Consider the following 27,241-nt stretch of genomic DNA (forward strand, 5'->3'; position numbering starts at 1 on the left):
TAAATTAGTATTTAAGAAATTCATTTTTGTTTATGAATGGAGAATCCAACTTTTTTACAGTATATATTTTTTTAATCTTGCTTGGCTAAGTTCTCATATTGCACCTTAGGTGGACACAATATAGGCTTAATATTTCCCACAGTAGGCCAAAGTATCAATAGCCAGACTTTTCCACACTTTGTGCTAAGCTACCACCGCGCTAAACGTTCGCCTGGCCTCTAGCGTGTCTGCTCTAGATGCACGTTGATATTGATGTTCTTATCCGCCTCTGCCTCTAGACAACAATGCATACTAATCCACCCCCCCCCCTCCCCCCCTCCCCCCCTCCCCACTGGCGCAGTGTTCATTTATTGTGTCAAATTGGACAATGCGACCAGTGAGAAACCATCAGACATGCAAACAGTAAAGCCCACAGGAAGCAGAAGATTCACACTAACGCACACAAAAACAGGCTTAATGGTCCCAATCACCATTTCAACAAATGCTAAATACACCATCCAAGCCAACAGGACCCTAAACTCCCAAGAAATCAATGTTAGTCCTTTGGCATAATGAGGGCAGTAACCGGTTGACTGTTGGATGATAATTAGGTTTTCAATTGTGTGCTAAAAGAAGACAATGCTGCAGTGTACATTTCTTGTGGCTTCGACGTTCCGAGGCCCTGATTGCAGACCCCTGATGGTCTACTTTCTTTTATTCACACTGTGAAACAGTTAAAAAAAAAGCTTTGCTTTTACTAGAAATATTCTGTGGACGACTGTCGATTGGTTGTTAAAAGCTCCCATTTCTTATCTTTAAATACATCTTGTTGTCCAGCAAGAAAAGGCAAAACAAAGAATGGAAGGGACGTGAAAAGCTAAAATCTCAATTCCATGAACATGGTAAAGTTCCATTTTCTAGGAGGTCTTTTCACGGCAGGTAAAGGAAGCAACTTATATTTTGAAATTAAATTAAAGTGAGAACGAGTGATTTACAGTGCGTTGGACTCCACGCTTCTTCTCGAGTGACACTGTAGGAAAGTATTAGGTCTCATTTACATAAACACTACATTAGTAGTCGAGCATTGTATCCTCGCAACTATCTGTAACACCATACATAATTAGAAAAATGTCTGTAAAGTATGCTCTCGATTCTCAAATCTGGGACGGAACAACGTAGCTGCTATCCAAGCAGACCCTGTGGCAGAAATAATATGCACTCACACAGACGCACAGTACGGTGCACTTACCCACCTTTCCACCCACCAACTGCACCGAAAAAGACATTGGATGTGCGACAGCAATAACTGTTGTTTGGCCTCACTCGCCCTGCTCTGCACCTCAGTGTGTGTATGTTTTATCACAACTTCAGTATACCCTTTTTTTTGCGTGTATCTGTGTGTTATCTACTGTTTGCTGTCGAGCGTTTCTTTTCATGTGTGTGATCGCAGTGTGGCACGCTTCTTGTGTTTACCCGATGTGTAACAGTAGATGTGTACAAGTGTTTGTGTGTGTGTGTGTCTTTCCGATGCTCGTGATGCTTGTATGCGCACCAGCTCAAAGTTGCGTGGGGGTTAAGCGGCGAGTGCAAGGAGTTCATAGAGAGCCGTGACTGTTCCAGACAAAAAGAAAATGTCCACAAAGGAACAGTGAGTCTGATGTTCGTGAAGGTCGAAAAAGAGGAGGATGGAGGAAGAGGCGATTGAAACCATGCCCTCTTCTATTCCAGCCAGAGAAGGGCTTTTATTTCATCATTAGTCTCTATCAGCACCCGTCTGTTAGCGTCAGGGTGTGTCAGGGAGCTATATTTCCCACTCTCCCTGGCTTGTTGATGGCCTGGTAATTTCAGCTATATATGACTCCAGTGATGAGGGTGTGAGAGCTGAAAGCCTGTCACGTACCAACCAGCGGGAAATGCAACAAACACAACAACGACAACACACCTCCTATACTCTGTGTGCCTCCACATGATTGTGTGTGTGTGTGGAAAAATGTGGGATAGGGTCCAACTGCTACCACTGTCCCCATCACTGAATGGGCTGTTAATAGAGAATAATGAGGGAGTAATTCCGTAGCAGATGTGCCCTCCCTGAAATTCTGTTTTACCCCGAGACTGTGAAGCTGACCCAAGCGAGACATCAGCATTCACGCAGCCTTCTCCCCCCCCCCCCCCCCCCCCCCCTTCCGCTCCGAGTAAGCTCTGCGTGTGATGCGGGATTGTGAACGGTTTGTTTGCTAAGTTGGGGCGAACGCCGCTGCACCCCAGGAAGAAAGAGTAAGTATCATTCCGACATAGCACCTAGAGTCACATTAAATGACAAAAGCCCCAGCGGTGTCAGCCAGACCCCAAAATTCTTCGAGGACCATCTTCCCCACTGGAGTGTGAAATTATTTGAGCTCTCTGCTCATTATAGGATTTTAAAATGCATTATAGTTAGGGCTTTTATGGTGTGCCGCGGCATTAATTCAATTTGCCCCATTCACGCTTTGGTATTATCGTGCTCAGTTCAAGCTAAAGGGAGGGAGGAAGCTGCTGAGCAGTGTTGCCTTATCTCTAAAGGATATAAACTGCACCACCCAGCTCAATCAGAGTCAGCCCGGTCTGCTCCATCCCTCCATCTACTTTTTCTGTCTCCACCCTTTCTCTAAATGCTGCTTCCTGTGGCGACCCCCATCTCTCTTTCCGTCCTCAATTCCTCTCGCCGTTTCCTTCTGAGCTGGTGATTGATGGGGGTTGTCCTGGAGCCCTTTCCGATATTTTTCCATAGAAACACACATATAGGCGAAGAAACACCACCACGTACACGGCCCATACAGTTGGAGATGTCGACACACACATACACACACAAACACACACACCCGCACACATCTAGACCCGGGCAAGGCAGAAGCAACAGAGGGAGGCGCACATATTTAATGGGAAAGCAAGCAACGGTGAATGTGTGAGACAGCATTAATCTGTCACTGACACCAGAAGCCGGGTCCGTGTTTGTTTAGCACGCCCGGGAAAGAGGCATTGCGGGAACACCCTTTCACCCATGTGTTACCCTGACCTTCTGATCACTGCCAATGTATTTCCACAGCAGATTATTACGGAGAAGCAGAATCTGACAGTGTTCCTCTAATGGTAACGAGCAAAGACAAAAATACACCACTGTCTGTATATTGCACACACACACACACACATGTGCACACAACATGCAACGGAGCGCACTGGCCCCATGCATTAAACTGTAATTCAGCATGTGACCTGGTTTATTGGTAATGGGAGAAGAGGAAGGGAGGATGAGGATAAAGTCCTCATTTAGATATCTAATCCAGTGAGCAGTCTGTCCTCTGAGGACCATCATCTCCCGTCATTACCAGCAAGATTAAACGAGATCAATGTTTATCACCCACTGTGTGAGAGGGAAACCAAGTGTCAAACTCCCCCACCTCATCACAATTTGTCACAATGTGTGCGATCTGAGCCACGCTAGAAAAAACGGAAATCTGTGATTACGTCCGACATATGTAAAGACCAATATTAATCAACTTTAATGCCCCTGATCTGTGATAATGGTCACAGATTGACATTGGGTGAACATGATCGCATATTAACATCTTTTTTTTTTTTAAGTAATGCTCCATCAGTCGGATTTACTGTAAATACACGGGGATCTTGCACTCAGTCCAAAAATTAAAAATGTTCAACCTCATCTCATCTGAGAAAGGGACACAGTGTGAAAAATACCGCTGGTTCATGTGATGTTCTCTGTGTCACGCAGCTACAAGGTCTGTTGTTCTTCCAGCATCCAGCGTCATGATTGGATGAGCGTTTGGGGAAGAACTACAGAGTGGTTCTTTAGCTCCGGTAGCTGTGGGCCACACTCAAAAACTCCTCATTTCATACCTCAATAATGATTTGTATCAAAGTATAGCAGCGTTTCTGCTAATTCAATAAATAAATGAAAAGTCTGTGAAATAAAGTTATGGTGAAGCCCATTTTTTGTATCTGTGAAATAAATACTTACTGTATGTAAAGAACGATTTATCGTCTTATTTTAGTGGGAAATCAGATAAAGTGATTTTCTGAGACATTTGCCTGTGGGTGTCACGGTTTGGCTTCGCTTCCTGTTTTAGTTTGAAGTTTCATGTCTCTTGTGGTCCTGGGTTAACTTCACTTCCTGCCTTGTCTTGTGATTGCGTGATTGATTCCACCTGTGTCCAATCACCTGCACCTCCCTTGTGTATTTAAGCCCTGTGTGCCAGTTGTCCTTTGTCGCGTCATTGTCCGTGTTACTTTCCGTCGGTGCACGTTGTCCTGTTTTTTCGAATAAAGAGCACACTTCGTCTGGGAATCCTGCATTTGAGTCCTGCTTCCGCCTGCACCGGCAATCCCCCATGTGACAGTGGGTTGTTATCGTTAATCTAGACAACGTTATTATGTATGTATTTTAATTTTATTACAATATGATTGACCAACCCTTCATGTAAGTCTCATCTAGTCTCCGTGTGGTGTGTTTTAGAAGGAGTTAACAATGCCATTATGCCTGTCTCAATCCACAGAAGTCATTTAGAATGTGTACCATTGTGTTTTTCTATTTACCTCTATCCATTTACTAAAAAAGCAAAGAAGAGCTTGCGTTATCGCCACGCGGGACGCATCCTCCTGCGTGTCCGCTTCCACGAGCGGGCGACCGCTTCCAATTATTTCTCGAGTGGATTTTTTGGGCATCCGCACAAAAGGTGGCGAATGGCTGAGTGACTCATTCGTGACTACGAGCGTTTGGTTATTCGTGCTGCTAATTGCGAACATTTCGGGACACAAATGTCAATTTCGGGGTTTGAAAGATGCGGCCGGTTCTCTTTCAGCGATATCCATCGAAAACCAAGTTAATTCAAACAATTGATTATTGAAATGACATGATTTAATGGAAGCTGTGGTGTCGGGGCGGAAAGGGCAAGAGTAATTAATGGTGAATAACTTGTGAAAAATGATGTCAATGCACGCTCTTGTTTTTTAAATCCTTTCCTTTTGATTAAAAGTGCTTCTGAGGACTGGTGCACACACCACTGTGTGCACTCGGTTCCGGTTCTTGATCCTTAACGTGCGGCATCGGCGCGTGTCTTGTCTGTGCGTTTCTACGGTTGAGGCTGGCGCCACTAATGACGCGGCGGCATCCCCATCCCGTCCTTCTCAGCACATCATAAGACCGCAGAGACCATATGGTCTGATTAGTCCACAGAATTAAGCCCTCCACTGTCGAGGCCGAGAGGATGATAGGATGAAAGCCATCCACGTTCGCTGGTTCAGATGAGAACGCGCACAAATTGGTAGCTTGAGTAAAAAAAAAAAGAAGAAGAAGAAGAAGAGGGGAGAAGCCCTCAGAGAGATGGAAAGAACAGAGCAAAAACAGTTTAAGCCATAGAGCCCAAAACAAGCAGGAACAAAAATTCAAATGCCTCCGTTTTACTGTTTACATCGCCTGTTTCTCTGTACGTGTCACTCTCACACACGCAAACAAACTCAGAGCCATGTTGGAAATTGAAACGGCCAACATCGCCCAGGCTCTCTGCTGGAGGCTCATCAGACCTGAGAGGCACTACATTTTCTCTGCATCAAAAGCACCTGGTGCGGTAATAAGTCATCCTCTGGCTGTGATGGAGTTGCAGAGCGTCTCCCTGTTTCCTGCAATTGATTAGACGAGTGAACCGTGAGATGGACGTCGTCCTCGAGCACATTCTCAGGCCTGAGCTGCGGTGCCTTTTCCTTTCTGGAGAGCCTTTTCTTTTTGGCCGGGCTGGAAGCGTCTTGTTCTTCGTTTATCTCCCTTTGAATGACAGTCATTCTCATCTTTTCAACAAAAGCCACGCGTACACTGCAAATTGGTGTTGTGCAATTACTGAAATTTCTACAATTTCTGCAATTTGCGCCCGGCTCCTCCAAAGCAAAGTTCAGGGCATGTCAAAACATATCACTAAGCAGCTTTGCCAGCCATGTGATTTCTTTTTTTTCTCACAGCATTAAAAACCTCCTTGTTCACAGTTCACCCAGCAAAGCTTTGAAAGTTGTCTATGTCCTGCGTGTTTATCAGTGCCTCGTTTGGGCCACCGAGAGCAAAGCTGCAACCATTGTTATGCTCAGTTAATTGGACCTTTGGGTACAAAATGCTGAGGAATTCAACACCAAATAGATAAATAAGCTCAAGCCTTGAATTCCCATGACGTGTGCCGGCGCTAGCTCCATTTCTCCCTTGCTCGTTCCAGCGGGTCTTGTCTGTAAGGCGGATTCATTAGAGGGCTTCGGGGTGGTTCCATCAGCCCTCGGACTCGATCCAACTCCTACCTACCAACAGTCCGTCACAGCCTGGTCTGCTGCGTATGAATTGTTTGTATAAGTGACATTTTGTCACTGGGAGCAAAACAGTTCTATCCATAGCACAAACTCAGTTCAGCTTTTCGGGAGAAGCCACGCGGAGGTTATCCGACATGCAAAGGGGGAGCCAAAACATTGTTTTAAATGGACAGGTAAATGGCAGGTGTGGAGTGTGCGGTGAAATAAACTGTGTTCTTCACGAATGATTCCAAATGTGGCAAACACAATAGCCGAAGTCTAAATTACATCAAGAAACCCTCAAAACCTTTGTCTCCCACTAAGTTGGTGTCGGCACATCATGGATTAGATTTATGAAAAATAAAAAAAATCTCGGTCGGCAAAGCTCATTCCACAAGGTGGAAGCCGTCCTCATTTATCACACAGGTAGAGACCAGGTTGCGTTGTGGGACTCTGTGCTGTTGGGGGTCATTCCTGACAGCGAGGCAGTCGCAAGTCGACAATGTCTGCGGTAATGGGCATCAATAATGCAGACACGTAGCCAAATAAAAACTCTGTGTTACCACGAGTGTCCTCACAGCGCCGGGCCTCATGCAGCACTCGCGTCTCCCACCAACACAACTCACACACACACACACACACACACCAATCGTAATTTATACTGGTCGACTGGTTGCCGCTTCAATGAGATATGCGTAGCTCTTGTAGACAGGATGACAGAGAAGAAGTTTATACTGCGTGCTCATTTCACTTCTTCCGATGTATAATTATGCTTTGTATTATATCTACGTCATTGTGATGTTCACGCTCTATTGGTGTGTATTCATTGAGTCACGGCAGGCCGCTGGCAACGTTTTCGTCAAGTCGGAGAGCGTGACGTTTTGGAGCCACAGAGTCCCGCGAGGGCGTGAGGTCGAGGCATCCTCACAACGTCCACCGCTGCAACGCGGTTTCACCAAGGAACACGACAACATCAAGGTCATCAAACCGTAAAGGTGTAGCGTGTAGTATCTGGCGGCCTCTAGCTGTAAGGTTACAGATTACACCCCGCTCACATCGCCCCGGGTGCCAGGTGTGCGGGAAAGCTATGTGCGCATATGCAAAAACACAGAAACGCAACCTCAAAGCATTGTTTGGTTTGTCTACTCGACCGTAGCGACATGGCGGCCATCTCTGTGAAGAGGACCGGCTCCGTCTGTACTGTAAATGTCGGCAGTTACTTGTAACGCTTACAAAATAACTTTTAATAACTCAAAGATCTGCAGGCGCAAGATCGGAAAAGAACATCTAAATACATCCACCGAGGTCTCTGGGTTAGTCAAGAATGGCAAACAAACCGGGACAAGCGACACACATGGTTGAAGTACACCAGGCAGGTGCAGGTGATTGGACAATAAGGGACGAGGACAACAGAGGGAAAAACACACCAGGGGACGAGTGAAGTTGGTCTATGCGCACAAAATGCACAAAATAAGACAAACCGTGCGAGATCATGTTGTCCCGCTGAAAAATTGCAATGACAAACAACGTAGTTGCTGTGTTGCCATACAATCCCAGCTAGCTCTAACTTTAAAAATGTCTCAATCCGCCGCCATAACTTAGGGCATGTTTTGTTCTCTTACTATCGCTCCATCTCTTGCTTTCTCTCTTCATGCCCTTCTAAAGGGCAGGTTATACTTTTTGGTCCCTGCACACCCCCCCCCCCACCCCGCCATTTACCCCCCCAACCACCTTCAGACATATACTAGTACACATTGCCCTTTTCACATTTGTACAATACAGTATTATATTTTTCCCAACTCCTATGCCCTGTAGCTACCCAAAGCACATGGACACCTCATTCCCCTCCTGCCACCCAAATAGTTTCTCACTTTCTGCCCTCTAACCATTTGACAATTATGTTTCACCAAGCTGACCTCTCATCAGCAGTACACAGCCTCCTGCCTCTGATCTGGCTGCCCTTTACTTATCTTCAGTAAAGCTTATAGGCACACGGGGGGGAAAAACAATCTCACACAGACATGCATTTACACACGCCTTCCATCATTTTCTCCCTCAATCCTTCCCTGCTTTTCTCACAGATTTTCACCTTTGCCTCCCTCCTCAACCTTCTTGATCTTAAAGCCACGCTCGGTGTCCATGCCACTAGCTCTGCAGCTTTTCCTGACCTCTTTGCGCCTCGATAGTAGTGCCTCGGACCCGCTTTTTAATATCTCCTCTGCATTTTCAGGAGGGAGCTGTTTTCCTTCCTCTCCCAGCTCTCTGAGCTTAATCCCATCTTAAAAAAGAAGCTGTGGCACACACACTCCCCTTTCCTCCTACATGGCATCAGATACATACTAGCGCTATAGAGAAGAGAGGGCTGCAGGGATGTTGCTTACACACGTCCATTTGATATCTGAGAACCACAGAGCAGAAATATGATGCTGCAGGCATGTTACAGCTTCACAGCATGTTGTCAGGCAACAAATCTGAGAATCTCTGCTCCGGGAAATCTGGCTACTAAAAGGACAATGATAACATTTAACACCAACACAGAGTAGTACAAACCCAAGCAGATTTGCACAATTTGATGTGCACTGTACATGTGAAAAAATGTCTTGTGTATAGAGACACGTGCAACCACATGCTCACAATCGCACAATAACAAAGCATAATCAGCACAGGCATTCTGACCAAAGTGAATAAATGCAGACAGCTTTTTGTAAAAATTGTTTTCCACTTAAACAAACATCTCCACAGTCACAAATTACAAACAAAAATGAGATTGGGTCTCTTCTTAATTCAGTTGACATCATAAGAGGAGTATGCAAATATAGTAGTGGTGGTGGTGTGTGTGTATGTGTATGTGTGTGTGTGTGTGTGTGTGTGTGAGGAGGAGCATGAGGGGGGGAGGTAAAAAAAAGGAGTATGAAAGGGTAAATTGGATTAAAGACAGCATGACGCTAGATGCTGATTTTGAAACGGAAAAAGAGGAGAGAGTAGGACGGAGCGAGAGCAGAGTACAAACAGGCTGAGACCGAGGTGATTACCGCAGGCTGGCTGCCACTCTACCCACAGATAGCTAAGGAAACCACTACAACATCCCTTACTCCAACTCCCCAGAGACCACGTATTCGATACCGCCAAAACTGGTAAACCGTCAAATAACATTAACAGATCCCTACTCGGGTGTGAAGAAAAGGGTTCTTCGGGTGGGACGAGAAAAAGATCTAAAATAAATCCCGCACCGATGAACATCTAAAGTGACGTCCTCTGTGGGCCGGTAGAAATGCTCTACAGGAAGGGCTGTCCAGGTCCCTCACTCGCTCGCTCGCCTCAAAATCAACACCACGTAACCGCTTTCTGTGAGTCATGAGTCATGGCCTACTTCTATTACTTTTTTTTCTTCTTCTTCTTATATCGCTGGTTTGATACACACAGGCTTTGTCAGAAAAATATCACTTCATTTTTTTTTTTCTCTGGGGATTCTTGGTATACTGAATATGGATTAGAAGGTAAATATCTCTTCAACATTGCCGGCGGATCCGCACAAGGAGAAAGGAGGAAGTCGTCCACACGCCTCTGAGCTGGATAGTTTTTACAAAATCTGAGTGTTTATTCTGATGTGTCTTTTAAGATGAGACACAAAACCTCATTTTCTGATTATGTAAAAGTGTTTGGAGCTCAGTAATGATTAAAAGATAAGAGATTTTTTGCGAAAGACAAAGTAATTCCTAACTTTGAGGGTGTGATTAAAAAGTAAGTGGTGTGATGAATCACAACGCAGTAATAGTAATATGTTAAATAGGAATATTTGAATGGAGAGGGAGAAAAGGAGCAATGTCATCGGTCACACTGAGCGGGTATAAGGCACAATATGTCGCACAGTTACATTAAACATTCAATTTCTGCAGAAAATGGCAGTGATGATGATGAATAATTGTATCGGACAGGAGCAGATTTGAGTGGTATGGTGAATTATCTTGGTTTTACTCGTGACTATGAGAAGTAACCGCATTTGGCAAAATGAAGGCATCTGTGTCTTCTTACAAATGGAAAACAAACTGTGAAATTCTTGGATAAATTGTGGTAAACTACCATGTCACTCTTTACAGAGGAATTAGCCCATTATAACCTTATTATTCAAATAAAAACCTTTCAACACGGTTTTTGATAAATACAACAGACTACAGAGACGACTCAGTGCTCAAACAAATCACATCTTAGAGGCGCCGGGGGAGGATGAGTTTTTGGGAAGCATATTTCCTTTCAGGTAAGTACGTCAATGAGGATGGACCCCATACTGAGAGTAAGCCAGTGCTGCTGTTGTACGTTCTCCTTATCTGCAGCCTGCCAGAATAATTTATCAATTTGTGTCAAACTAGACTTTTTAATCTCCATTTGAACATTAAAAAGAAACGCTCTTTTGATGGCTCTAATCAAAACGATGTACCCACTGCAAATTTATTAACATAAGAAAGCCTTGCACCGCTGGGATTTGCATTTCATCCCCACATTAACCAGCTAATGAACACATTCACTTCACATTTAGTAAATCTACATCCACCAGTTAATAACCACAGTGATCTTTCCCCCACACCAACTGTGAAGACCATGTTTGCATTCTTGGAGTTATACAGGAGAGTACACATTAAGAGCCCATTCAAAGAAATACATTTCCATACAGGAAAGTCCACGAGGCTTTAGCCTATAGCTGTAGAAAAAGATAATGAAAAGCTAGATTTTCCCTTGGTATTGGTGCCTCTGTGTTAGCATGAAAGTGGCAGTATCCAGCAGTCGTGAGAAGAAAATGAAAGGGTGATTTAAAAATTAAGAATAAAAAAGATCAAAGACTGACAAAAAGACTATCTGCACTATTACAAAAGCGCATGCAGCACCTGTCTCTGAGAGGTATTATTTCAACTCTGGTTCGGGCTTTTGAGGACACAGTTTGTAAAGCTATGGCTCTGGATTTTGTGAGAGTGTGCCTATTATTTGGTCCACCCCCCAGTATGTGAATAATATATCAAATACTGTTGTGAATAGCACTGGATGCCAGTGACATGAATATTCTTTGAACTGCTGGCAGACTGCCGTCTGACAGAGGTTTCTGTTTGACATGCAGCAGGTGACTATCAGCACCACGGACAGCTCCGTGCTACACAGAGTCCACGGTAGGGAAATTAGTTGAGAGGATCCAACACATGGGGCTCTATTAAAACTGTTGTTATCGTGCCCGGGGTCAATATCAGTGTGACTGTGCAGTCTCACACAGGCATACAAAACATACACCTACAAAGACTCACATAAGCATATTGCTCATTATTTTCTCTCTCTCTCTCTCTTTAATGTGTCTAGGAAGTCCTTTATCTATCGAACGGACAACAGATTTATCGCAACACCACAAGCATGATGGTGAGAAGCAGATTCACCAGAGACGTTCAGGTTGAATCTCAATTTTTTTTTTCAAGACAGCTAAAATGGACTCATTCAATCAGAGAGATTTGCACGCAGGGATTGGGAGGGAGTCAAGCATAAAGGCCGGTCCTCCCGGGCTCGTCGGGGTTCTATCCGGATAGCTGAAGTCATATAAATATAAAGAATAAAGAACATGCTATGCCTTTGATCAGAAGAGGAGATTTTCGCAGGTGTGAGAGAGCTAAAATGGTGGAAGGTAGATCTGAATATTTGTCAGGCTTGAGTAGCTGGTTTCAGTTACGCATCTGTGCAGGAGAGAAAATGCGAACTAGAGTGTTCTGACGATTTCTTTCCTCTCTGAAAGACCCCCAGCCATCGCATTGCAAAAGTGTCCCAATCAGGCATGCAATTACAATCCAGAGCGTTCAGTGCAACGCAACAGCAGCAGGCCATTCAAATCAAAACAGCAAACACTGTTTCGCTTAAAAAGCAAATTTTTAGTCTTCATTTTCTCGTCTTTAAGAAGTCTAACTTTTGGAGGAGGATAACAAAACTTGAACTATTGATACGCACTAGTTTCACCTTTCCTCCAAGAATTCGAGAGGTTGCCCTGCATTGGCAATGCTGCTTCAAATCCCCAGGACTAGAGAGTGAATGAGAGGGGGATTAGAGGGGTAATACCAGTAGATGAGAGGGATCGAGGGTCGTAGGGGTTTGCCACTCTGTGGGGATTAGCTCTGAAAACAACTTTGCAGTCGCAAACTCTGTCAATCAAGGATATACTGCAACCGGTTCACAAAGACCATTAAACACATAAAAACAATCCCCCTGCTACAAATGAGCTTTTAATATTCAACCATAATTGAAATATGCACATCTTTAACGATTGGACAACATTTTTGAAGCTTATTTTTGTTTTTAAATTCCTAAATTGCTTTGTTGGAGCTCATATTTTAGATTTGTGGCTGGAGTGATGATAACGAGGCACACTTGTGGAATGAGCCTTTGCTGCAGCTACACCGGCGGCCTTGTATGGATTTGATGGATATGTCAGGCCTGCTGAAGGGGCTCCGCTGATAACTGGGGATGTGTCCAGATGGCAGAACAGCTTTACCATCATGTACAGCGTGACATTAAAATATAGGGCATCATCCCCACAATCCAAATAACCCCGAGGAAAGAAGAAGAAGAAGAAGAGGGTGGCAGGGTGGGGTGTGTGTGTGTGTGTGTGTGTGTGTGTGTGGAGGGGGGGGGGGGTCACTGCGGGTCAATGGAGGAACAATACACACCTCGTTTATCCTGAATCTTAACATTGAGCTCCAGGAAAGGACCCGTCTCCCGATCCAGCCTCCTGCTTATCATGATATCTCCACTGTCGCGCCCCACGGTGACCGGAGAGCTCTCTGACTCCGGGTAAACCACCTCGAAGGCGGCTGATGCGAACCTGGTGGGACTTAGACTCGTTATGACCGAGCCGATGCTGGCGTCTTCAGACACGTTGAGGGAAACCACTGCGCCGGGGTCAAGTAAAGCCCTCGGAGACCGGCCTCCCCTTCCTGGCCCCGCTAATTCAGTGGGACGCGTCGCCCACCGCTGTGGCGCGACGGTCACCAGGACACCTTTGCTGGTCAGTGGGGGCCACCCGTGATCTCTGGCAAACACGTAGAATTTAACTTTAGAGCGGAGCCCCAGCAGCGAGTCAACTAGCAGAACTTCCCCCGTTTTCGGAACAACATAGAAACTGCCATTTCTGGGGATGGAAATGTACGTCAACTCCGCGTTGTTGCCGCTGTCCGCGTCGACAGCCTCCAGCCTGTACACCACGCTGCGGAGAGCCGTGGTGTCATCCAAAGTGATGTGAACGGCGTCCGCGCCGCCAAAGGTCGGTGCGTGATCGTTGGCGTCCAAAACGTCCACTTTTACCGACGCGACCTCGAAGACGGCGGACTCCGACGCGCGAGTCCGGCAACACAGACCGAGGCTCAGCAGGTAATCTGAGCGAGCCTCTCGGTCCAAAACCCTGGAAGTTTTGAGCATTACATTTCCCAGCTTGTGGTGGGCGAAGGCGCGGAAATCGTCGCTGCCGTTTCCGTACAGTTTGAAGTGTATCCCGGACGCTGGGCACCATTTTTGCGCGTTGATGCGCCTCACCGGGATGCTCAGTCCGCTCACTTTAGAAGCCGCCGGGGAGTTCTCAAAAACGTGCCCGTGAAAGAAAGGTAGTCTCTCCCGTGCGTGGTGTCCATCAGCCGGCGTCAGGAGGCAGCATAACAAAACACCCCAAATCATTTTCGCGGCAAGTTATGTGCCCCTCGAAGGGGGTCGGTAGAAAACCATTAAAAACGAAAAGAGAAACAAATGAAAAACGTTTCCTTCATAGTTATCCACGTTATGATCCTTCCAGGGTACCACCATCACCTCTTCTCAACTTGGGAGAGATCCGTGCCCTGTCTCCACGCCGCACGGCTGTTGGCTGCACTCGTATTCCGCGTTCAGCACCAGAGCACCGGACAGCGCCAAGCGCGGGGGCGTGGCGGCGCACGGGGACAGTGCTCCTCGGTGAACCCCACCCCTGTGCGCTGGCCGGGAGGGTCTCCAGCCTCCGTACCTATATCCGCGGAGCCGGCTGAGCCTGTGCGCAAGCAGCAAGAGCCTCCCCAGCTTTGGAGCGCCGCCCGCCACAGATCCGCCCTCGGGGGGAAGAAATGTTGACAGAGAGAAAATCCCTCATCCTCTGTGTCCAGAGAAAGTCGAGTGAACACATCGGCTGTCACTCATTCCGACGCGCGGTCTGGGAATAATGGCTCCGGTGAAGCAGTTAGGACTGCCTTGCTCAGGCGCACTTGTATATAGTTGTTGTTGTTGTTGTTGGAGGAGGAGGACATGCTGGTGCCCTGCACTCACCGTATCACTGTCTATCTGTCAACTATCTAAATCCATCTTTAAACCTAATAGTTTAGACTTGCTCTGCATTTATGCATGCACATGTTCACACACTCACGTTTCATTTGAAAGCCTGAAAAAAAAAAAAACAGAAAGCTAGAAATTGCATGAATTTTAATGCAATTTGCTGTGTAAACAGGGGGATCTAAGACAGCCTGCGTGGCTCCACTCATCTTTGCAGCCAGTGTTATGTGCACACCAGTTCACATTAAAATTGTCTCCCTGATTGCTCTCACTTTCCCTTCCCACTCTGCTAGGCTGCCGAGCACCCAGAACACTCTAAACCTAATCAGTAGGTGTCTGCTGCTAATTCCCACAGACCAAACACTTCCAATTCCCCTCACTTCTTTGACATGTCAGAAGACTAAAGATTACACCGACTGCCAGAATAATAAGGCTAGGAATTGTCAAAAGATGAGGAAATAATGGCTAGAGAGAACAGCTACCGTGTCTCCCATGTCATGTCAACCTTTACCATAGACGTGCATGGATCAATATTCATATTAAAGGTAGGCTGGACCATTAATTTAATGCCAAAACTCAGCTCACATATTGGTTACATCTATATTCAGTTTGGAAACTCATCAAAGCTCCTGTTGAACAATCCTTATCAATTTGCAACTCCAATCCATCACTGCAATTTTACCCAAAACCACTCTGTTCTTTTCAGGCAATAACTCTGCTAACTGGCGGTGAGCCCCCAGACAATTTTGTATCACAGCCTGCAGCTGGAGCACAAAGCTCATATCGGTTGATCACTTACATGGTGCAGGGAAGCTGTGGGCTGCGTCCCCACAACACATGAGCTACACTCACTGGTGCATTCACCGAAAGGCATTTTTAAGACATGTTGAAACAGCCCATGGCCAGCAAATGACCAAATGTAACATTTAAGATGAAATTGTGAAATCAAAAATAGACTGTTTGATCAGTCTGAGGGGACTCTGTGTCCTTCATTCTGCTCTGTAACTTCTCTTTGAACTTCCTAAGTGCTTTCATGAATGCAAATCGAATCCTGCCTTTTATCGTGTTGTCTCACATGGTGAAATTCAGCGTGACCGCCAGCATGGGAGATAGCTGTAGCAAAGGCTAATTCAATCACGGGGGCCAGGCCAGAGTGTGAGGGATAGTTTACTTGAGGGTTGCAGCAGTCATCCACTGAGATGAAACGCCACATAAAAAACAAGAAAGCTGTAATGAATTATTATCATTTTCTTATTTTTTCTTATCATGAAACGGTCTCATGATCCATCTTCTCCAACAGATAACTAAAAGAGCTGCAGGGCATTAAAGGAAGAGGCATCTAACTGAAGAAAGTAGCCTAGCAACATGAGAATGCTTCACGCTTAATGAATAATTGACCCAATCCGATACCCTTCACTCAAACGGAGGCAGACAAAAGGCCAATATTGAGGCCTTGTAGCATTTTAAAAATTCTACCTTTGCTTCTGTGCTCCCTCGAGACAAAGGATGACGGTATTGGACAGAACAGAGTTCCCATGAGCCGCTTCCCTGTTCTGTGAGTTGCAGGTTGTCAATCAATCTTCCTGTACGCTGAAGGGGGTGGGGGGGGGGGGGGGGGGGGGTTACAAACAAAAAACAGGCAATGATGGAAGGTACGGTTAAGAGGAATTGGCACTTACATCAGTTAATAGGCCGTTTATGCTACAGTGACGGTAGAGTGTTTACTATAGAGCGTTCAGCAAAAGTCAATGAAATAATTACCTCATACGGGCAGGTTTGTTGAAGAATGACAGGGCAATTAATATGAATGACTAAGCATCTAGCTTTCTGGGTGATATTCATCGGTGAACATTTATCGTGATCATTTATGGAAAGCTTACACCTCCTGTTCCCCTGGATGAGTTGCAGGGAGAAATTTATGGAAACAAAATGACAGCTCTGTAGTGCCTTTCGTTGTAGTATATGAGCCCCTCGGGACATCTTCCCCCATCACAACCTGACGGCAAAACGCATTTAGACGAGCTAGAAGAATATAAAGACATTTCCCTATGTATTAGCTATGGCTAATTAGATTTGATCTGTGATCCCCTCAAGACTCATACCACCAAGTGTAGTATTTAAGCTGTGCTGTAACCCAAACTGTTTATAGATAGAGGTATTAATTATGGATCAGCGTGTGAAACAAGGTTTAGAATTTCCCTTTACTGAATTCTGCATCTACTGATGCATTTCTTTAGCCTTTTCCTAAGAATGCCACATCTAATAGGGGTGGACGGTTGTTCCAGAAAGACCGAAAAAGTCCCCCCAGAAAGGGGAAGAGCGGCCACTTTGAAGCAGAAAGCCAAAAATAATTGAATGTTTAATGCATGTCTTGTTGTCATGATGGAAGCAAACTTCAAGACCACGTTGTGGTCTGAACAGCGATAGATCCTATTGTGATCGTGGAGATTCTAACAATAATACATGTGATTTGAACAGGTGATTCTTGGTTTTAAACATTAGTTACTTTCTACGGCCACATCAAAAGATTATTCATAAATTCGAAGACACGGGAGAAGATCATCGAGAAAAGAAGAAAGCACAGCTCTGCTGCTCTCATAATCTGAGGGGTGAGATATTTTTTTTGTTATTTAACCAAGGCGGCGCTGATCATCTCTTTGAAACACAGTTTAGCAAGTGAGAACAAACTCATGATGAATACCCTCTATACTTCTCTCAGTCAATTATCCCAGCAACCCATTAGACGAGTTCCCATTACTCGGCCAGTTCAAGGCTGTGAACTAATATTGTACATTTGATAATGTGATATTTATGAGGCTGAGAGGATTATGAGGTACCCAGTTAGGGGAGAATCCCCCCCAAAAAATAATAATGAAGACTCCCAGAGCCGAGCAGACTTAATCATGTTTTCCGTTGCGGCGGTCCTGCAGCACCTCTGATCATTTACACACGGGACCAAATTAAGACTGCTCCACCCCTCATTAATAATGGTCCGACCACTGGATCCAACGGTCTGATCCTCATCATCTCGTCTTATATTCAGCCTTCATTTCTCCTTGTAGATCCGCGAGAACTGTCAGCGATGACTCTAAAAAAGATTAGCGGTGTTCCCTTCTGCTTTAGAAACCCTGCCTCGATCCTTAACTTCTTCTAACTCCACACGAAATCAGTTAAGGAAGCTTCATAATAAGTGTAAGTCTAAATTGATTTAACGTTCATACATCATGCATCGTGGCTCTCCAATAGAGGTCCCTTATCCAGGAGAAGGGCCCTGTGGTGAATCATCACGTTGTCAGAGGGGAAAAGGCTTCTTCCAGCAGGACCAATCATTTACAGAATAATGAGGGGGTTTTAACCAGCTCCCAGGTATATCAATTTCACATATTCTGCTTCTGGGTAGGTCCTGATCATTTGTCTTTCAAATAAAAGCTGCAAAATAATGACAAAAACCAACCTAAAAACTTTGAATCGATCTACTGACACTGGGATTTATCTGTCGGTGGAAATGCAACGTCACGTCAAGGTTTGACTGGGACACAACGTTAGCACGTGTTTGTTATTTAAAAGTATTCTCCATGTTAACGCATAAACGTTACAGGCTGGGCCATTCATTCGGTGTATGTATTTAAAAGCACGAGACGGCTGACATGTATGTTGCTCCTCTGGTGTCACTGGTGTAACATTAATGTAGTTCGTCCTGGAGGCCGTGAAACCTTCTCCTTACCTTATTCTCTCCTTTTTCTCTCCTTCTTCTCTCCTTCTTGTCTCCTTCTTAGTCCGGCGCCTTTTCACCCTCAGGAATACATATGCTCGATTAGCGGCTGGCTGGGCTACAGGGAAGGATCTCTGGCGCCCCCACATGTCTTTTTACAGTACTGCAGTGTTGCAAATATATTATGAGGGCAAAGTTAAAGTGAACCAAGCAGAGAATTAGACAACATACGTAATTGGTTTTCAGATAAAACTACACCGCAGAGAGCACTGGGAAATTAAGGAGATTAGTTGCACTACTTAATTCATAAAAAGTTTATGGCATAAAATGTGAAAAAGAGAATGCTCCGGAAGAAATACTAATAAAATACCAAAGCTAATCTCAAGTGGAGAAAGTAAAGAAGAAATTAAACTTGTAGAACTGGGGGAAGTGGTCACATTTTGTGATGTGAATGAAATACTACATGTTGGTATACACAGTTTATATCTATTAATGCTTTACATGTTATGACAAAGACAATCGGGCCATTTAACAGTAAAACGGCTGTTTAATTGCAGAATATATTGACTGTACAGTACAGCAATAAAAACACTGCCATATTGCTCCTATTTTACATGACTTACACAGCGGCTGTTCAGCTTATCCAACCAAAACAGTAATACGGTAGTTGTACAGTAATGATGAGAAACACAACATACAGACTTGGCCCAAACCCACTGACCGCTGGCTATGTTGATTAAGAAAAGCACAATAATATAATGACCATAAGAGCGATGACAAGGACAGGAGGGTGTCCTCCTCACTGGGGCAAAAGGGGACAAACCGGAGTGAGACGGCGGTCACACGGGGAGCAGAGGAGCGCAGCCACAAAGCCCAGAGACGGAAACAAAGGAGAACAATAAAAACCAAAAAAAATGGGGATTACTTTGTACGTACACGATACATACATAACATGAAATGAGGACACTCGTGTCACTCACTGGCCTTCGTTCAACACATCGCATCCTCTTTATGACCTGTGTCACATGAGCGCTGTTGCTTTTCCCTACGAAGCTTCAGTTTGTAAAAAAAAAAAAAAAAAAAAAAAAAAGAATAAAAATAAAAACGAGTGCAGCACAGCTGCGTCTCCACAGCTACCGCAGAAACACGGGGGCAGACCGGTCGTCGGTCACCGCCTTGCGGAGCCGCACCCCCCGGCGTATAGTCACCAGCATGTCCGTGTCCTCCCTGGTCGTGGAGGGCGCCTCCTCCTCCTCCCGGGTCGCACGCCGAGCCCGATCCCCTGCTGGCGGGCTGTGGAAGGGGAAGTGGCCCTCGCCGAGGGCGTGCGCGCTGGCGGCCAGCTCCCCTATCTTCTCCACCAGGCTGTGGCGGTTGGCGGCGAGCAGAGGGTCCTCCTCAGAGCTGCGGGCGGCCTGCTGGCAGTGAGCGCCCGGCTCCGCCCCTCCGCCGCCCCAGGCCGCGTCGGGGAGGCTCATCCGCTTCGGAGAGGCCCTCGTGTGGTCGCCGCCGCCGCCGATTGGCTCCTCGCCGTAAAGGAACTCCTCGCTGCCCGCGCGGTACCGGGACGGGCTGGCGTGGCCCGGCGAATCTGGCACCGTTGGGGTTTTAACCGGCACAATGGGCGGCCTAATGGGAATGGGGCCGGACGTGGACGGCGTGCGTCTCACTCCGGTTTTGGACGACGGGGTCCGGCGGATGGTTGCCGTCCCCGAGGTGATGGCCCCGGCGCCGCTCCGGCTGGCGCCGTTGGGAGCGCACGGCGGGGTCTTGCCCGCGGGCAGACCCGCGGTGCTGGCTGGCCGCTTGGTTTGGATCATGCGGCGGTAGCTCTGGGCGATGTTGCTGTGGCGTGGGATGGTGGACGACTTGTCAAAGTCCGCCTGTCCTTCGCCGTCGGCATCGCCGTTGAGGGAGTAGCACTCATAGTCCGAACCTGGGGGGGGGGGGGGGGGACAGTGAGCCGTGAGCGTTGGACAAAGAACACTGAGAGCAGGTGCGCTTTGGAGCGATAACCCGCAGCGTAACGCGGGCAAACAGTGCAGCGCCCCTCCGAGTTACTCCTGGCATCACACGTTCACATCAAAGCTTTCACAGAAACCGGGCCGTTCAGAAGAATTCTTTGCAGTGTACAAAAAAAAACCCAACGTACCTTGTGAGGGAATGGTGTCCTCGGAGCAGGAGGGGGTGTTGGTCTGGGTGCTGTAGCCGCTGGAGTACTGCAGGGAGTCCCTGCTGCTCTTCTGCTGCTGCTCCATGCTGAGGCCTCTGGTCAGAACCATTGCCAGAGTGCTGGCTGCGGGGGAGAGCGGCTCCCCGTGCTGAGGTACACGCGCGAGTAGGAAGCACATGTAGATCAGCACATACGTACATCATTGCGTTATATCCGTTTCATCGTAATAGGCATGCAAAGGGATGCACCGACGTTTACATTTTTGCTCCGTGAGGACTTCTCACCTTGGCTGCAATGGCTCCCGGGCCACTTCTCCCTCTGTGCGGCTCATCCGGCTGCATCCCAGAATAGCCCAGCGGACCGGGCGGAGCATCCAGCTCTCTCATCTTATCCACGGACTCCCTCCGACGCTGCAGAGTGCTGGCCAGTGATGGCTCGCAGGCTTTGGCCCAGTCCTACAGCAGCAGACAAAACAATGAGACGGTCCTGCCGCTGTGCGTCTGCTGTGCTCGGCACAGAAGTCGCTGATTAGCCTCATGGGCCGGTTAGGTGCCGATGGAGATATGGTGCAGACTACATCAAGCTGTGCAAAGTGCCGCCGTTTTGCACATCTTAATAAAGAAAGATGTCAAAACCGAGCTTGACGAGCAACAACAAAATGGCCACTGCGCGAGGGTTAATCCCGGCGCTCGTTAACGAGCACGACGGCAGTGGAACAAACACAGGAAGCGAAGAAGCAACAAAGTTTTAAAAGAGCAAACGCAAAAGTGAAATTGCAAATGAAAACAAACCTTCCAGCTAGGAATCTTTGATGTGGGTGAGAGGGTGCTGGATCCGAGGGAGTGGTTAAATGTGGGGGACGCAGGAAGTATGACAGAGAGAGGCCTCGCGGCGCCAGTGTGAGAGAAAGCAGGGCGGAAGGTACCGAAGGATGAGCATGAGCCAAACTGCAGAACGGACAGACAAGTCTTGAGTGAGAGTGCTCAACAATCATGAATAGTCAACGATCAAGGCTGCCGGGAGGAGCCCACGGGCCTCTGAGCTATAGATAACAACGGGTGAGACGCAAAGCCCATTGCGCGCACGTGTGTGTGTGTGTGTGTGTGTGTGTCAATTAAAGCAAGTAGACCGGTGAGACGCATGCAGTACTAACCGCTGTGGGAGAGTTGCACTCGCTGATAGACGGGCAGGTTTCTGAGGCCTCAGAGGAGGCTGAGCTTGTGGATTTCTGGGAACGGGAAGGTAGGGAGTTAAAAAGCCGTGGAGGGGAAGAGCAAACGGGAGGGAGGGAGAGAGAGGTGGGTGAGAGAGATGAGAGACGCACGGGATGAGGCAGAGGGTCGGAGGAGTTTTGATGAGCTTCAGGAGGAGGGAGGCATTTCGGGTCCCTGAGGGGATCTACAGACCTGAGCCTAGATCGATAATAAAGTAGCCTGTAAGATCATTTATTGAGTACAGAACATTGCGTCAGTGGGTGTGCTTGTGTGCTGCCGAGTGCGTTCAGTGGATTACACACTTTTCAGACTGTGAAAGTCTGGATAACTTATTAGACCGGCGGGGATGGAAGATTCAACATTTGTAAAAGAGAAAGCTCTGCAGCAAAAAGGCGATGAATAAACTTTGGGTCTGGGTGTGGTGGTCGAGCTGCGGATCGAGGGTCGTTGGTAAGTTCCGACGATTGTTGATGTGCATCTACTGTGACAAGAAAGTGTTGTTTCTGCGTCATGCTGCCCTGCAGCAGGACCACCTGGGGAGTCTCTGTCTGCTTGACAGTGATGCCTGCAGTTCCCCCCCCCCCCCCGATCAAAGCAAACACTTGAGTAAAACGGCCGAGACTGCTACCTGGCTGGCGATGTCAGAGGGCATGGGCGACGGAGGCTTAGAGTGGGGGTTGGCGTCCTGAGATACGAAGCCGGAGTCGTGGGAGGAGACACTGCTGAGCCGATGGGCCCCTGCAGAGGGCATCTGGAGGATGCTGCACACAGGATATCACATGGGTGTAAGACACAATGTACACGGAGGATTCCAAATGACCAGACAGGAGACAAATCAAAAAGTCATTTGCATTTCCTTTATATTGTGGTTTTGGTTTAAATGACAAATACTTTGCCTTTTGCTTTATATACAAAACTGATATTATACTTTAAACCGTTGCCTATGATATGAAATCCAATGACAACACAGAAAACATGGCGAAGAGGTGAATTGCATTTCCATGAGGTCCAACGGCTTATGATGATGCATCCTTGTCAATGAAGGATAAGGATACTACCCATGCAACCCAAAACAGGATTGGGATTAAAGCATAACCCACCCCACCCCTTTTGTTTTCTTCATGAAGCTTATTATGGAGAGATTAATAGTCATGGAAAATAGAGAAGAAAAAGCTTCAATAAAATAAGTACCGCAAAGGCAACATGAAGGCAGTGTTATGTGAAAACTCTAAATGAATACATGTTTCTAATTCTGGAAGAGCATTTAAAAGTTCTCACTTCTTTGGTTTGGATGTCCCTCTGAACATGAACCGCTGCCTCTATGCGTTTTGTCTCCTGCTCCGTCCTGCTCTGCTCTCCCACTCAGCATTGATTCTCTTGGTTGCACACAGATTTTTTTTTAAATGTGCAACGTATGCTTCTCACCTTCCCTCTGAACTGCTCTCACCCTCCTCCCCCTCTCCTTCTGGAATTTGTCTGAAGTTGACAGTTTTTCCGTAGTATTTGTCGAAGCTTAACGAGGAATGCCCAATGAATTATGACAGATGAAACACCCTCAAACCACTGCGGTCATGTGGACCGCATTTGAAAATAAAATGCGCCTCTATGTAAGGTATTACGGTAAATGGGTCTGTACAGCCAAAAAGGCACTGAACATCATTTGAAGTGTCTTTTTTCAATATTTGAACTCTCTTTAAATCAGATAGAAGCCGGGTAACACTCTTCTGAAACTTGATCCTATTTCACCTCGATCTCCTCTATCAATATATAAAGTTACATAAAATATTACTGTGTAGTTTTTGAGATAACTGAAGGTAAAGTTAGTAATATTGCCATTATATTCGTCTTTTTCTCAATCTTTGAATTCTCTTTAAATTAGATAGAAGCCGGGTAACACTCTTTTGCCACTTGATCCTGGTTCATGTTGACCTCCTCTATTAACATGTAAAGATACATAAAATATTACTGTGTACTTTTTGAGATATTTGAAGGTAAAGTTATTACTTTTGCCATTATATTCGTCTTTTCCTCAATCTTTGAACTATCTTTAAATTAGATAGAAACCGGGTAACACTCTTCTGACACTTGGTCCTGGTTCATGTTGACCTCCCCTATCATCATGTACATTTACATAAAATATTACTGTGTACTTTTTGAGATAACTGAAGATAAAGTTAGTAATATTGCCATTATATTCGTCTTTTCTCTATCTTTGAACTATCTTTAAATCAGATAGAAGACGGGTAACACTCTTTTGACACTTGATCCTATTACACGTTGGCCTCCTCTATTAACATGTAAAGTTACATAAAATATTACTGTGTACTTTTTGAGATAACTGAAGGCAAAGTTAGTAATTTTGCCATTATATTCGTCTTTTTCTCAATCTTTGAACTGTCTTTAAATTAGATAGCAGCTGGGTAACACTCTTTTGACACTTGGTCCTATTTAAATCTGACCTCCTCTATTAACTTGTACATTTACATGAAATATTACTGTGTACTTTTTGAGATACTTGAAGGTAAAGTTAGTAATATTGCCATTATATTCGTCTTTTTCTCAATTTTTGAACTATCTTTTAATCAGATAGCAGCCGGGTAACACTCTTTTGACACTTGATCCTATTTCACGTTGGCCTCCTCTATTAACATGTAAAGTTACATAAAATATTACTGTGTACTTTTTGAGATAACTGAAGGCAAAGTTAGTACTTTTGCCATTATATTCGTCTTTTTCTCAATCTTTGAACTGTCTTTAAATTAGATAGCATCTGGGTAACACTCTTTTGACACTTGATCCTATTTTAAGTTGACCTCCTCTATTACCATCTCAAATTACATGAAATATTACTGTGTACTTTTTGAGATACTTGAAGGTAAGGTTAGTAAAATTGCCATTAGATTCGTCTTTTTCTCAATCATTGAACTGTCTTTAAATCAGATACAAGCCGGGTAACACTCTTCTGACACTTGATCCTATTTTAAGTTGACCTCCTCTATTACCATCTCAAATTACATGAAATATTACTGTGTACTTTTTGAGATACTTGAAGGTAAGGTTAGTAAAATTGCCATTAGATTCGTCTTTTTCTCAATCATTGAACTGTCTTTAAATCAGATACAAGCCGGGTAACACTCTTCTGACACTTGATCCTATTTTAAGTTGACCTCCTCTATTACCATCTCAAATTACATGAAATATTACTGTGTACTTTTTGAGATACTTGAGGGTAAAGTTAGTAAAATTGCCATTAGATTCGTCTTTTTCTCAATCATTGAACTGTCTTTAAATCAGATACAAGCCGGGTAACACTCTTTTGACACTTGATCCTATTTTAAGTTGACCTCCTCTATTAACATGTACATTTACATAAAATATTACTGTGGAACTTTTGAGATAACTGAAGGTAAAGTTAGTACTTTTGCCATTAGATTCGTCTTTTTCTCAATCTTTGAACTATCTTTAAATCATATAGAAGACGGGTAACACTCTTTTGACACTTGATCCTATTACACGTTGGCCTCCTCTATTAACATGTAAAGTTACATAAAGTATTACTGTGTACTTTTTGAGATACTTGAAAGTAAAGTTAGTAAAATTGCCATTATATTCGTCTTTTTTTAATTTTTGAACTGTCTTTAAATTAGATAGCAGCTGGGTAACACTCTTTTGACACTTGATCCTATTACATGTTGGCCTCCTCTATTAACATGTAAAGTTACGTAAAATATTACTGTGTACTTTTTGAGATACTTGAAGGTAAAGTTAGTAAAATTGCCATTATATTCGTCTTTTTTAAATTTTTGAACTGTCTTTAAATTAGATAGCAGCTGGGTAACACTCTTTTGACACTTGATCCTATTACATGTTGGCCTCCTCTATTAACATGTAAAGTTACGTAAAATATTACTGTGTACTTTTTGAGATACTTGAAGGTAAAGTTAGTAAAATTGCCATTATATTCGTCTTTTTTAAATTTTTGAACTGTCTTTAAATTAGATAGCAGCTGGGTAACACTCTTTTGACACTTGATCCTATTACATGTTGGCCTCCTCTATTAACATGTAAAGTTACGTAAAATATTACTGTGTACTTTTTGAGATACTTGAAGGTAAAGTTAGTAAAATTGCCATTATATTCGTCTTTTTTAAATTTTTGAACTGTCTTTAAATTAGATAGCAGCTGGGTAACACTCTTTTGACACTTGATCCTATTACATGTTGGCCTCCTCTATTAACATGTAAAGTTACGTAAAATATTACTGTGTACTTTTTGAGATACTTGAAGGTAAAGTTAGTAAAATTGCCATTATATTCGTCTTTTTTAAATTTTTGAACTGTCTTTAAATTAGATAGCAGCTGGGTAACACTCTTTTGACACTTGATCCTATTACATGTTGGCCTCCTCTATTAACATGTAAAGTTACATAAAATATTACTGTGTACTTTTTGAGATACTTGAAGGTAAAGTTAGTAAAATTGCCATTATATTAGTCTTTTTTTAATTTTTGAACTGTCTTTAAATTAGATAGCAGCTGGGTAACACTCTTTTGACACTTGATCCTATTACACGATGGCCTCCTCTATTAACATGTAAAGTTACATAAAATATTACTGTGTACTTTTTGAGATACTTGAAAGTAAAGTTAGTACTTTTGCCATTATATTCGTCTTTTTCTCAATCATTGAACCGTCTTTAAAATCAGATAGCAGCCGGGTAACACTCTTCTGACACTTGAACGTATTTCACGTTGACCTCCTCTATCAATATGTAAAGTTACATAAAATATTACTGTGTACTTTTTGAGATACTTGAAGGTAAAGTTAGTACTTTTGCCATTATATTCGTCTTTTTCTCAATCATTGAACCGTCTTTAAAATCAGATAGCAGCCGGGTAACACTCTTCTGACACTTGAACGTATTTCACGTTGACCTCCTCTATTAACATGTAAAGTTACATAAAATATTACTGTGGACTTTTTGAGAAAATTGCAGGTAAAGTTAGTACTTTTGCAATTATATTAGTTTTTTCTCAATCTTTGAACTGTCTTTAAATCAGATAGAAGCCGAGCCAATGGTGGGCCTCAGCCGGCACGCGTCAGCCTTCACTTTTATTGAGCTACAGGGTCCTTTGACTGGAGTTGGTTAATTAACGCCCTGGCGATGCAACAAGGTTGGTCGTTTTGAGAACTGTCTGCCCCGGAGAACAGTTGGACCGGGGGCAGGGTCGGCCGAAAGGCGGTGGCGGTGCAGGGCCGCAGTGCCTTTTGACCTCTCAACGGTTTTACGCCCTGTTGAACTCTCTCTTCATAGTCCTTTTTAATTTTTCTTCATTGGCATGACGTTAATTTGTGGAGTAAAACATATTTCATCCCATATTTGGGGAGCTTTTATCAACCATAAAATGTATGCGCCCCCCCCCCCCCCCAACTTGATTTTGGTTTGTTGCCTCAGGGCAACTTGTATATATAAAGTGAAATAAGTCAAAAAAGCAATGTAGGCATTTAGAAAGAAGTTCATTTTGAGGACATTAACTACAAA

The 27,241-nt window shown here is 44.7% G+C and overlaps 2 protein-coding genes across 3 annotated transcripts in view; both read right to left on the reverse strand.

Moving 5' to 3' along the window:
- Positions 1-14,594, reverse strand: part of LOC119196244 (neural-cadherin-like) — a 79,789-nt gene extending 65,195 nt beyond the window's left edge. Inside the window, exon 1 of the mRNA XM_037451781.2 lies at positions 12,984-14,594. Coding sequence (XP_037307678.2) covers positions 12,984-13,983 — 1,000 coding nt within the window. The 5' untranslated portion in view covers positions 13,984-14,594. The remainder of the gene's footprint in view (positions 1-12,983) is intronic.
- Positions 14,595-18,840: 4,246 nt separating this feature from the next.
- mtss1la (MTSS I-BAR domain containing 2a) overlaps positions 18,841-27,241 on the reverse strand; it is a 30,635-nt gene continuing 22,234 nt past the window's right edge. The window contains exons 10-15 of one of the 2 annotated variants that reach the window (XM_037452116.2): positions 22,329-22,461; positions 21,640-21,714; positions 21,278-21,433; positions 20,771-20,941; positions 20,466-20,634; positions 18,841-20,249 (exon numbers count right to left, since the gene is read on the reverse strand). In XM_037452116.2, coding sequence (XP_037308013.2) covers positions 19,447-20,249; positions 20,466-20,634; positions 20,771-20,941; positions 21,278-21,433; positions 21,640-21,714; positions 22,329-22,461 — 1,507 coding nt within the window. In that variant the 3' untranslated portion in view covers positions 18,841-19,446. The remainder of the gene's footprint in view (positions 20,250-20,465; positions 20,635-20,770; positions 20,942-21,277; positions 21,434-21,639; positions 21,715-22,328; positions 22,462-27,241) is intronic. The other variant, XM_062562955.1, reaches the window with a different exon arrangement.

The sequence above is a fragment of the Pungitius pungitius genome, chromosome 6 (assembly GCF_949316345.1).
Source record: "Pungitius pungitius chromosome 6, fPunPun2.1, whole genome shotgun sequence".
Classification (NCBI taxonomy): Eukaryota; Metazoa; Chordata; class Actinopteri; order Perciformes; family Gasterosteidae; genus Pungitius; species Pungitius pungitius.